At 39.6% G+C, this 12,776-nt stretch overlaps 1 protein-coding gene and 1 long non-coding RNA gene across 3 annotated transcripts; both read left to right on the plus strand.

Annotated features, from left to right (window-relative positions):
- Positions 1-1,968: 1,968 nt before the first annotated feature.
- Positions 1,969-2,533, plus strand: LOC113469335. Its single transcript, XR_003392787.1, has 2 exons — positions 1,969-2,024; positions 2,439-2,533. It is a non-coding gene; the product is annotated as an uncharacterized LOC113469335 (long non-coding RNA).
- A 5,451-nt stretch (positions 2,534-7,984) lies between these two features.
- Positions 7,985-9,638, plus strand: LOC103513847. 2 transcript variants are annotated; one of them, XM_008478694.3, is made up of 3 exons: positions 7,985-8,226; positions 8,590-8,900; positions 9,044-9,638. In XM_008478694.3, exons 1-3 carry the CDS (start codon positions 8,037-8,039, stop codon positions 9,320-9,322), a joined length of 780 nt encoding a protein of 259 aa, XP_008476916.1. In that variant the 5' UTR covers positions 7,985-8,036; the 3' UTR covers positions 9,323-9,638. The 2 variants fall into 2 exon arrangements, with proteins under 2 accessions (XP_008476916.1, XP_017301463.1); XM_017445974.2 differs by having other exon boundaries at positions 7,989-8,226; positions 8,590-8,826; positions 8,970-9,638.
- The last annotated feature ends 3,138 nt before the right edge of the window (positions 9,639-12,776 follow it).

Genomic DNA, 12,776 nt, shown 5'->3' on the forward strand with positions numbered 1-12,776 from the left:
GTTCAATGTTTGATTGATGAAGTCTGATTAGATGTCATGCACATTAATTTATTTGTGTAGGTGTTTGTTTGTTCTAAATCTAAGTAATTCCTATGCTAATATTATTACGTAACTATTGGGAGCGATAGTAAGGTCCTAATTAGGTAATTGACTGGAAACGGTAATAATAATTTAAATAGACCTCTATCCTGAAAATACCCAAGTCCTTATTGGATGAAGGCCCTGCAGGAAACGTTGTACCTGAAGAAAGCTGTTGTGAGTAAATAAGTCGTTTTTCCGTGTCCGTAAGGCAGGTACCTATATCTCTCATGGTGTGGTGTTGGAAGGACTAAGAATTCGTTCCCACTTGAAAAAATCGTGTCCTGTGTAGTTTAACATGAAAATATCTACTCATCAATAACATCATTGTGGTTGTGTCATGGAGCTGTTGGACTTCAATAGAAAGAAAACACTATGCTGATGATCCTCCTAACCCTTAGAGACGACCACGTGATAAAAATGGTCAGACACGTAACTACGAATATTATGAATGAGGTAAAACAAGCTGGGCCCGTCCCTCCGGGAATTATTTAGCCAAATTTAGCCAAAATGGTGGTGCAAATTTTGTCCAGGAAACCATAAAGCCAAAAAAACAAAAAAACTAGTTTTTGGGGGATTTTTTCCCTATATTATCTACTTAGGTACAATGGACCTTGCAAGTGTTATAATTTGTGTCTGAACATAGTCGACCGGCCGTCGATCGTTTAAATTACATTTCCTAAAGGACATTCGGAAAACAAAATCGGATGAAACTCACGACAAGCGGTAACGGGCTCTTGGGGTTTAAAACATTTTGGACAATATCTCGTCTTCTCCTTCCATGTCCAAATGAGACAGATGATCAACCTCAGTAGAGTGGTGGTTAGTGCACCTAATTCGTTTCTGAAGGTTTTGTTCGTTTGGGTCCGAGCCAAATAGCTGAATAGCCAGCGGCAAAAGTGCGTGTTTCCCAGAGATCACTGAAGTTAAGCAACGTTGTTTATGAAGGAGTGACGAGTAACCACATAGTATTTGGTTGACAGTTTGACAGATTATACCCACAGGGAACTATAGTACCTAACACACAGTGAGAAACACATGGCAGTACTGAGATTGTTATTGGCGTATTGGCGAGAGCACAAGAATTTTAATTGCAAAATCACAGACCACATGCGTCTAATGTAGGAGTTGTTTCATTGCTACAAAATAAAAACGGCGGTGAAACAATCATCTTAAAAAAAAATGTGTACTCCAGTTTCAGCTATGTTCATGGAGTCCTTATTGGATAACATGAAAATATCTACTCATCAATAACATCATTGTGGTTGTGTCATGGAGCTGTTGGACTTCAATAGAAAGAAACCACTATGCTGACGATCCCCCTCACCCTTAGAGACGACCACGTGGTAAAAATGGTCAGATACGTAACTACGAATATTATTAATGAGGTAAAAAAAAGTCTCAAAGTGGTTGGGTGGAAGAGCTCCTCCAGAAGACTCTGCCACATATAAGGGAAGATGGAAGGAATTTCAAGTGCTCCAAGCACAGATGGATAGCAATGAGTTCAGAGGAGTATACACACACAACCTGGTTTAGCGAAGTCGACGAGACGATCAGATTATTAATGCTATACGCGCAACTTGTCCCGTTGGACATAGAACCTCGGTGATATTGACCATCCTTGTTGTCATCTTTAATTTTCAGTGGTGCCTTCAGACTAAAAGACGTGGCTCAATCCGGTAATAGAGAATCTTTGGATATTATTGACAAGGTTTTAACTACAACGCAGCCCGATGATGGATGCCTCATTCAATTTACGTCGGTAAGGAATTTTTTAGTAAAACCCCAGTTTTACCCTCTATTTGGCAACAAGACCCGTCTCCTCAACGTCACCTGGCCTGAGTGGGGATAGGGAAAGCCAGCAGCACGCGATCACCTAGGTGTCCTAAGTGAAGGTTTTAACTACAACGCAGCCCGATGATGGATGCCTCATTCAATTTACGTCGGTAAGGAATTTTTTAGTAAAACCCCAGTTTTACCTTCCATTTGGCAACAAGACCCGTCTCCTCAACGTCACCTGGCCTGAGTGGGGACAGGGAAAGCCAGCAGCACGCGATCACCTAGGTGTACTAAGTGGTCACCCATCCGGATACGTGCAACGTTGCTTAACTTCAAATCACCCATCTGGAACCGTTGCAATCAAAGTTTTATCGCCCGCACACGCCTTTAGCAGTGTTCTTTAGTGTAGAGAGCACAATGAACTTTTGGTTTAGAACGTTTTGAGACATTCCTGACTCAATGGCACTCCCAACTAGATTCGCAGAAGCTTAACCCATCCTTTAAGGCTGTTTGCCCCTACATTTAAGCCTCGGAGTGGACTTATTGTGTATGAATCACTCCCAACTATGTTTCAATTTCAGGGGACGACCGGATTCCCCAAGGCAGCATTCCTAAGTCATTTCAATATCGTAAACAACTCCAACATCGGAGGCCGGAGGTTGAACTTTCACGAAAACGTAAGTTTACAAGTTAACGTTTTTGTTCAACTACAACTTACAGATCTACATACATAAATGATATCAAGAGATGTATTCCAATATAGGTACCTAGATCAAGTTTTCAGATGTCCTTTTTCTCATATTGGTTAAAGACCGCGATTTAGAAGTCGGAGTTGTCTTCAATTCTAGATTGAACGGGGTATTAAGACTACCTATTGAGTATAATTCAAATATTGATCTCAATTCTAATTTGGTCAACGCCGCTCTAAACCGATGATATCAGGACATTCTGCAAAGGAAAAGTAAGTAAATTTTGACCAAATGTAGAGAAATTTTGAGTTGAGTTTAATCCACCCCACAGCTTTCGATGAACCTCTACAAAAAGTTCGTCCTCTGATTGTTAACTCTGAAATTCTAAAACGATTGATAAGAATCCGATGATATCAGGACATTCTGCAAAGGAAAAGTAAGTAAATTTTGACCAAATGTAGAGAAATTTTGAGTTGAGTTTAATCCACCCCATAGCTTTCGATGAACCTCTACAAAAAGTTCGTCCTCTGATTGTTAACTCTGAAATTCCTAAACGATTGATAAGAATAAAATACATTATTGACTAAAATATTGCTCAATAATCCGTTTTATTAGTAAAGCATAATTGTATGCTTAATGAAAACTTATTCAACTCTTTGGACAAATGCGTGTTGTAAGATTGAGACCAAGATTCCCCAATGAAACCTAGGACTTTAAAAGAATAAAACCCTCTCTAAGTGAAGAGTGTTCTAATATGGGTTTTGCGTATAGAAAGGAAGATCACCTTTGCTTAATGAAAACTTATTCAACTCTTTGGACAAATGCGTGTTGTAAGATTGAGACCAAGATTCCCCAATGAAACCTAGGACTTTAAAGGAATAAAACCCTCTCTAAGTGAAGAGTGTTCTAATATGGGTTTTGCGTATAGAAAGGAAGATCTCCTGGCAATCACCTAGCTAGGGTTGATTGAGAGGCTGACGAAAAACGCTGACGCGATCTGTAAACGGGAAAAGGCGAAAAAGAAGAAGACTGAAGTGCTTGCATGTAGCAAACCCCGGACCTGCCACTTAAAAAAATGGGATTCAAACATTCACCCTCCCGCTTATTAGATTACCAAGTCGGATTGACAATTAAATTAATCAAGGATGGAGTTCAGAATCTTTAGATCTTGGGAATCTCTCATTCTATGCCTAGGCCAGCCAGTCCTATGTCAAAAATATCAACACAACATGAGTTTGACTTAATAAGCTCTGGCCCAAGTCTAAAAATTTCAGAGCGACAACCAAATGTCAGCCCGGCACCAAAGCAATCACCTAGCTAGGGTTGATTGAGAGGCTGACGAAAAACGCTGACGCCATCTGTAAACGGGAAAAGGCGAAAAAGAAGAAGACTGAAGTGCTTGCATGTAACAAACCCCGGAGACCTCAAATGCCGAAGAATTCTCAACCGGAATGCTCAAGAGCCTTGGTTGGCGTGCTGACATTATCACCTTGTTCCATCTGTATTTGATAAGACATCTCACAAGTCCCAAGTCCCTCATTGGGAGTGTGTCTGTCAGCCATGTTCTGCCATGTAGCGGCATTTACCTTGCTTCAAGACCCTTGGCGTGCTGACATTATCACCTTGTTCCATCTGTATTTGATAAGACATCTCACAAGTCCCAAGTCCCTTATTGGGAGTGTGTCTGTCAGCCATGTTCTGCCATGTAGCGGCATTTACCTTGCTCTTAGCATGTCTACCCCAGGATGGCTTGGCGTTCTTCTACAGGAATCGGCTCGTGTATTCTACCCTAGACCCGGAACCGTCCTGGGCTCCCGAAGATCTGGCATGGGCGGCCGAACATCGCCAGTTTTGGGATGATGTGGAGGCAGGCAGGATTACAGGTAAAGCGTCAAGTCTGTGGTTTTACCCCGATGGGTTCGAGCTTTGACAAAGTTTGTATAGGAAGCGATGGACAATGGGAGCTATGATATTGGATTGGTAGATAAATAATAAAATCATTTTCGAAATAATGGAATAATTGAGTTCATAATCATAATTGAAAAATATTTGGAACATGTGTTTTGGTATTTCGGTATTGTTCGATTTTGACTTTCTGACCAAACTTTTCCAGTACTCCAGTAGGCAGTCCAGCTACTGGCTTCATGGAAGCACCACAGGCGTCCAGTATGTTTGCCAGAATAAATTGTACATATTTGAAGTTATACAGACTTGCGTTTTGTTCAACTGGACTGGAATCTTACTGAGCCCCAGTGGTAATCCAGTCATCAAGTCACGGTTACTCCAATGACACTTCAGGGACACTTTTAGCTAAATCTCCTTGAGCTATTTATTTCTCGGCAAAGTCACAGCTTTGGTTCGGGGTTGTGTTTTTTAGGTCTATAAAAAACGTCTCCTAAGTTGGAAGAACCAAGTAGGGTTCCCATGACCGCTGCCGAGTTCCCCCGCTAAATAGCAAGGGATATCTTTTGAGTGAAGAAGGCACTTTGAGTTATTCGCTATGAAAACTCATTTTGAGATTTACTTCATTCCACAGGGTGACAAGCATATACGGAACTCCGACCATGCACGCAGACATAGTGCACCGTGCAAGTCAGTTGTCGGAAGACGAAAGGCGGCGTAAATTCGCCACTGTAGACTACACGATCAGTGGAGGCGCTTCAATTTCCAGACAACTGATGAGGGCCCTGCAGGAAACGTTGTACCTGAAGAAAGCTGTTGTGAGTAAATAATCCGTGTCCGTAAGGCAGGTACCTACATCTCTCACGGTGTCGTGTTGGAAGGACTAAGAACTCGTTCCCACTTGAAAAAATCGTGTCCTGTGTAGTGATAAGATTACACTAAAATATTGTTAGCAATGGCCATGAAGTCAAAACGAGGTTTACCAGCTAGAGTTAAAGCGCCTGACAGAAAGAAAAATGCTCTCAAAGACCTAGATGTAATTAGGTGTACCAAAATACAAAAAAAAAATCATTAGGTATACCTACCTATTATTTCACGCTTGTGTGTCGATATTTTCAAATCTTGGTGGTAAATTAGGTACTGAGAGAGAAAGAGGACTTGGACTAAAAGTCTTTTTGACTAATCAACTGATCTAATAAGGATTTCAACATGAGATCATAAAAATATCAGAAGACAAAAACACTTGGACTAAAAGTCTTTTTGACTAATCAACTGATCTAATAAGGATTTCAACATGAGATTATAAAAATATCAGAAGACAAAAACGTAAAAAATGGACGAACTTGAAGTTTATAAATTTTTATTTAAAACATGAGACTGTTAAACCTCAGGTTAACCTAGCACCCTAGCAGTCAGTCAGTCAGTACCAAAACAAACATCAGTAACAAACAGTACCAACACAGGTACCTGTAATATTAAATTTCAATAGTTATAGGTAGGTATGTGTAAATAATAATCATGCTTACATAGTAGTGACAGACACCGAAGCGAATACAATAGTCCGTCCCTTATACCTTTTTATTACTATTGTAATAATGAAGGAAGGACGGACTAAAAAATGGACGAACTTGAAGTTTATAAATTTTTATTTAAAAGTTCACATGAGACTGTTAAACCTCAGGTTAACCTAGCACCCTAGCAGTAAGTCAGGCAGTACCACAACAAACATCAGTAACAAACAGTACCAACACAGGTATCTGTAATATTAAATTTCAATAGTTATAGGTAGGTATATGTAAATAATAATCATGCTTACATAGTATATCACTTACCTGTAACTATTCTATCGTGTTCTGCTGCCATTTCATGTAATATTCTTGAACTTGCTGTGTAGATTTCTAATGATTCCGTCGTGGTAGATTTGAAGTGATACTTATTGCTTGGTGTTCGGAAGAGAGGATGGATGGTGGTTTTCCCTCGTTCTTTTTCCTCTCGTTCTTTCTTTTCCCGCGCAAATCTTCTCTCCAAAGATGCTAAAGCTTCTTTCTCTTTTTGATTATACCTTTCAGGTAAACTGTCACACATGAGGTACTCAGGTAAGATGGATCGTCTTGTGTAGTTCTTGGAGTTGACATATTCTCTTCTGCAAGAGTTTGGATTCAGCGGCCTCCTTGCAAGCTGTTCGCTTAAAGTTAACGCATCTTTGAACCTCCAATATTCCGGCTTCTCCTCGTCAAATTTGGCCAGTATCTTTGCACGTTTTCGCGCTCTCTCTTCTTCTTCACTCTTTGTAAATTTTGTCGTCTTCCTATGGTCATACCTGTAGCCAGGTGGTTTCGTAATGATTTCATCCCGATGGTGAGTCCTGTGGCCATGCACCTTGGTGTGTTCTTCATGATTGGGTCTAGCGCACACTAGAGACAGCAGTATACTCGCGTGACATGTACAGACTAATATATTCATTCTTGAAATAATTCCAGGGTTGGTATGAGATCAAGGGCCAGCTTTAAAAAATCCTACTCGATCTTATTTGAAAGGGTTGAAAGTGGAAACGCTATAAGCTTGGTCTCGATTCCGCGCCTGCCTGTGTGTATGTGAGGATGGAATTTAAATGAAGATTCCTGTAGAGTTTTGAGGAGGAAATAAAAGAAAGAGTTTGCCTGTTGTATTTCATTCGATGAAATTTATCTACAGACAGACGGAAATTTTGTTCTTCCCAGTACAACACTGATTTCTTCAAATGAGAGCTCTTCGAACAAGTATACTCTTAGGGCCGAATTTTAAACTCGGATTATCATTTAATCCTGGTCAGGATTAGCTTCTAGGAGAGCTATTCTATGTGGGAAAGTAATGTTGGACAATTAGTTTGACTAACTAAGACAGGAACTGAAAGTAGTTTTAAAAAAAATTCTTAAAACCTCTCCGAACACTCTAAGCCTAACCGCCCCTAAAAGGTAATCCGGTTTTAAAATTTGACCCTTAGAGACGACCACGTGATAAAAATGGTCAGATACGTAACTACGAATATTTATGAATGAGGTAAAAAAAAGTCTCAAAGTGGTTGGGTGGAAGAGCTCCTCCAGGAGAACCCTGCCACTTAAAAAAATGGGATTCAAACATTCACCCTCCCGCTTATTAGATTACCAAGTCGGATTGACAATTAAATTAATCAAGGATGGAGTTCAGAATCTTTAGATCTTGGGAATCTCTCATTCTATGCCTAGGCCAGCCAGTCCTATGTCAAAAATATCAACACAACATGAGTTTGACTTAATAAGCTCTGGCCCAAGTCTAAAAATTTCAGAGCGACAACCAAATGTCAGCCCGGCACCAAAGCAATCACCTAGCTAGGGTTGATTGAGAGGCTGACGAAAAACGCTGACGCGATCTGTAAACGGGAAAAGGCGAAAAAGAAGAAGACTGTGAAGTGCGTGCATCTAACAAACCCCGAGGACCTCAAATGCCGAAGAATTCTCAACCGGAATGCTCAAGACCCTTGGCGTGCTGACATTATCACCTTGTTCCATCTGTATTTGATAAGACATCTCACAAGTCCCAAGTCCCTCATTGGGAGTGTGTCTGTCAGCCATGTTCTGCCATGTAGCGGCATTTACCTTGCTCTTAGCATGTCTACCCCAGGATGGCTTGGCGTTCTTCTACAGGAATCGGCTCGTGTATTCTACCCTAGACCCGGAACCGTCCTGGGCTCCCGAAGATCTGGCATGGGCGGCCGAACATCGCCAGTTTTGGGATGATGTGGAGGCAGGCAGGATTACAGGTAAAGCGTCAAGTCTGTGGTTTTACCCCGATGGGTTCGAGCTTTGATAAAGTTTGTATAGGAAGCGATGGACAATGGGAGCTATGATATTGGATTGGTAGATATATAATAAAATCATTTTCGAAATAATGGAATAATTGGGTTCATAATCATAATTGAAAAATATTTGGAACATGTGTTTTGGTATTTCGGTAATGTTCGATTTTATGTAAATACCTAAACAAGTTCGTAATGGTATTGCGGTGGGAATAAGCGAAGTTTCAATCCAATCTCTATTCAATCCAGACAAAATAATAAAAACGATACCTACTATGAAGCCTATAAAATACCCCACATTGATTCCCTTTTTTTTAAATGCTCCAGGTTTCCATAACGAAGGATTTTATACGAAAAGCTCCTCGGAGAAGGAATGGGGTGAACAATGTAGAGAGCAATATGTTCAGGAAGCGAAAGACTTAGCAGTATTCAAGGAAAGAACGTGGGGACACATTGAAAATGTGTTTCTCCAGACTTTCGATATCTTAGGACACAAGTGGGAGAAGACCAAGAGACAAGTGAGAAATATCCAAGACTGGATTACGGCCACATTCTTCCTGAGAGATCCTAAAGCCAAGAAGAACATGCTGAATAATGTAGAGATCAACAAATTCCACAACAAGCGACGACAAGAATACATCAACAAGAGACCAAGAGACAAGTGAGAAATATCCAAGACTGGATTACGGCCACATTCTTCCTGAGAGATCCTAAAGCCAAGAAGAACATGCTGAACAATGTAGAGATCAACAAATTCCACAACAAGCGACGACAAGAATACATCAACAAAAGGTGGAAAGAACTCTGGGGTGATATTAAAATCTACAAAGAAATGATCAGCAGAATGGCTAACGTTTACTTCAAGTATAATTACCCAGATGGAGCTATTAGGACCCACATCAACAACTGGTTGGGGATCAAGAATGAACTTCTAGAAAAGGCTTTACAAGAAAGAACCACAAAACGAGTCAAGCCAAGCAGCACGAGAATCTACGATGAATGGTTCTTGCAAAATTACCAAAGTATCATTAAAGATCATGCTGACAAAAGAAAGAAATAAACGATAGATTAAATGTGATCTCTGGTGTCCAGGATGTGTATTGAAAAGTAAGTTGAAACAGGAAAAGAAACTTGACCAATGGTCAATGATGATTTTTTCTCCTTCCTCTCGTTGAGGACCAATATTATAGCTATGATATTTTGAACAAACATTACGACTATATCATCTACCTTTCACCTCCCATGATCTACCTACTAGGTATTTTTTCAAAACTTCTCTCTTTGAGAATGTTATAAATTAATTTGAACGTTTAAAAACCCAATAAAAAGACCTTTACCTTCAAATAAAGGGTGTCAGGAGCTCTCACTTGTGCCGCTAAAAATATTTACACTGGCGCCTGGCGCCCTAATCAAGTGCTCTTCACTTACTTTCCCCCCTTGCATTCAAATCAAAGTCGTGTGTGATGTCTTCACCATGAACGATGTCAATATTTTCATTCTACTTGAGTTTTTGATTTGAAAATAGACTCGGAAGCTCGGAAAGTTCTTTGGGCCATGAACGATGTCAATATTTTCATTCTACTTGAGTTTTTGATTTGAAAATAGACTCGGAAGCTCGGAAAGTTCTTTGGGCTCATGAACGATGTCAATATTTTCATTCTACTTGAGTTTTTGATTTGAAAATAGACTCGGAAGCTCGGAAAGTTCTTTGGGCTTTTTTTTTTAGAGTCGATAGTTTCAAAGGTCTTAACAGGCCTAATGACATGCGACATTTTCGCTGGAATTTAAACCCGTCAATAGTCGCTACGAGGCTTAGTGTACCCCGAAATAACCGGCAGTACCTACAAGATGTCCAGATAACATAATCTACATTTGTACTTCCCACGTAGTATTTCACGTCTCAGCTCCTCGTCTAACAGTAATATGAATCATGAGTACTAGGTGTATGCATAGGTAAATGCATCGAATTTTAGACGACAATATTTCAAAATAAATATTCCTGTCAAATACTGCTTGTATCGTCCGCCAATACCTAATGTATTATTTTTAATTGATATTTATTTCAATACTTGTGTATTACCTATTATTTACCAATGCTAAAAAGTAGAAAAAATTGTGCAGCACCAATCCGGTATTTTGAACTAGGACTGGCGTTAGGTCTACCGCAAAACAAAAGAGCAAAGTCAATGGGATGAAATATTTCATTGTATTTTTTTTTGAGAAATTGATGCTGCATGGTGCATTCGTTTCTGCCGGGGGTTGAACTTGTTCGAAGCCTACAGACGTTAAGGCTACTCAATGTGGTACAAAGAAAAAAAAAATCCAAATTTACTTTTGAATCATATCGAAATGATGAAAACATGAACCAAACCTTTCATTTGATACAGCTCGAAAGTAATAATCACCGCTCTAATACTTCAGAAATAATTCTAGACTGTTCAAAAATCAATAACTTTTTAATCATAATGATGGACACAATGAAATGGTTGTGTAATTTGGTGTAGGTAAGTATTTCTAGTAGCCGCAAGAAATGAATTTGGGTTTAACAAATAGATAATCAATATCTAGGTCTAAAACATAAGGGGTACAAGCTTGACATTCCTGAATAAGTGCTCCGGATTTCAATTCATCCTAGAAAGGGTGCCTATCCAGTAACTAACATAGGTCGGTACCCATAGAAATAATAATAACGTTAGTCTTCATTGGAGGCATAAAAGTTTACTGCCCAAATTCTTTTCTTCCACTCAACCCTCTATCAGCATATACAGAGGTAATCACTGTGATCAGAAGCACAAAAAAAAAAATCAAGTCCTTTAGAAAACTTCGCTTTGGAATTTTTTTGCAAAACACCACAAATAACAACTCCTTAACTTTTAACTTTCAAGACTTCCTTTCAGTATCAGAACCCCTTTTCCATAAAACAGCATCAGATCAGACCATCATAAAGGTAATATGGTATCGCAATCATTGGTGAAACTCTCAAACAACTTGTGCTGAAAGTATGTGTGGGGTGAGCGCGTCTTCCATAAAATGCATAATATTTCAGCAATAAAATCTTCGGCCTGAGATGCGAGACACAATAATCTTTTGTTTTAAAGCTCAATGGTCTCCCTTGTGGGTTAGTCGGATCAAACTTACGCCACAGGAAATCTCTATCGTTAATCGCAAGGGCTTTGCAATATATCAAGCCAAATAATCGGCTAATGTAGGTATATGCTACACCAGAAAACCATGGTCCAAGAATTCGAGGATGCACGAGGTATGATAAATTTTAACTTGTGTTTATAATATGTATATCTTTTATCTTATGTTTATTGGTAGTGGGTATTTTGGGATTGTTGCCACATCAACGCAATTTCAAGTTTGAATAATGAACTAGGTAAGCCTTAGTTCTTAGTTTATAATTAACTAAACCGACCGACTCGAGTTTCGGCTCTCTCGTAAGTTTTGTAACTTTTGGTAGGCAGGCACTTGCGAATACCGATACATTCAATCAATAATAATAAAAAATAAAAACAGTGTCTTGTTAAAGTAGATATAATTAGTCAACACAGGGTTTGACAGAAGAACGATGCAGGATGCGATATTGGAACATTCAACCCCTGGTTTAAAGGCTCATGTTGAAATGTATGTTGACTTTTAACTTGGAACCTCTGAGCATTCTTCATTTTCGGGTACTGGTGTTTGGGCACACGTGTAGAGACTGAAAATCGCCCAAAATTCATCTCAACATGAGACAATCTTAGACCCTTGGCCGGTTTTATTCTCTCCAAAACACAGACAGACATTTGCCTCGGTCGTGTATTTGTCAAGGCGCTCGCCTGGCAAACAGGAGATCGCGGGTTCAATCCCTGTCCAAGCATGGAATTTTGTCTCACTTATTCGAGAATTTGACGGCATAAAAATGGAGCGCTAAGGGCTAGGTGGCAGAGAACGCCTCCGGTGTTGACCTTGTCGGTCACCTTAACCTCGAAAGTGTTATTATTTAGGCACTTGCCAATAGATACAAAGGTCCTCATTTAATCCTTTCCTTGATGAAAAATGGTTCAGTTTTCGGTCAGTCCTACAATTCTGCGAGCATAATCTTTAAAGAAGTACATAGCTAGGTAGATATCTAAAGTATTCTGTATGCCATACAAGCACAAGATGGCTCTACCTTGTTTGCATCTCCGTTAATAAAACATAAAGTTATAAATAATTACCGACCCAAACGGCCAGAATGTTGGTAGGTCCAACGATTTTGGTCTTCGGTGCAAGATGAATGAAATTCCCCCCGATATCTTTTCTCAATCTGCTTTGTTACCTGGTGGTCCGATCTTTCTGATGGCTTCTTATAGTCCTCTGCTCGTGCCGACATTATTCACCAATTATCTTTTTTCTGGTTCTTTGTTTCTTTCAATTTTACGATGTGATTTACCTTTCCAAATAGGTACAGTTTTTATTATTTCCTCCAGTTAATTGTGTGATGATAGATGATAGATAATATTGAGATGTTCATTTAGGCTAATCGGAGG

Source organism: Diaphorina citri, unplaced genomic scaffold (assembly GCF_000475195.1).
Source record: "Diaphorina citri unplaced genomic scaffold, Diaci psyllid genome assembly version 1.1 scaffold1035, whole genome shotgun sequence".
Taxonomy (NCBI): domain Eukaryota; kingdom Metazoa; phylum Arthropoda; class Insecta; order Hemiptera; family Psyllidae; genus Diaphorina; species Diaphorina citri.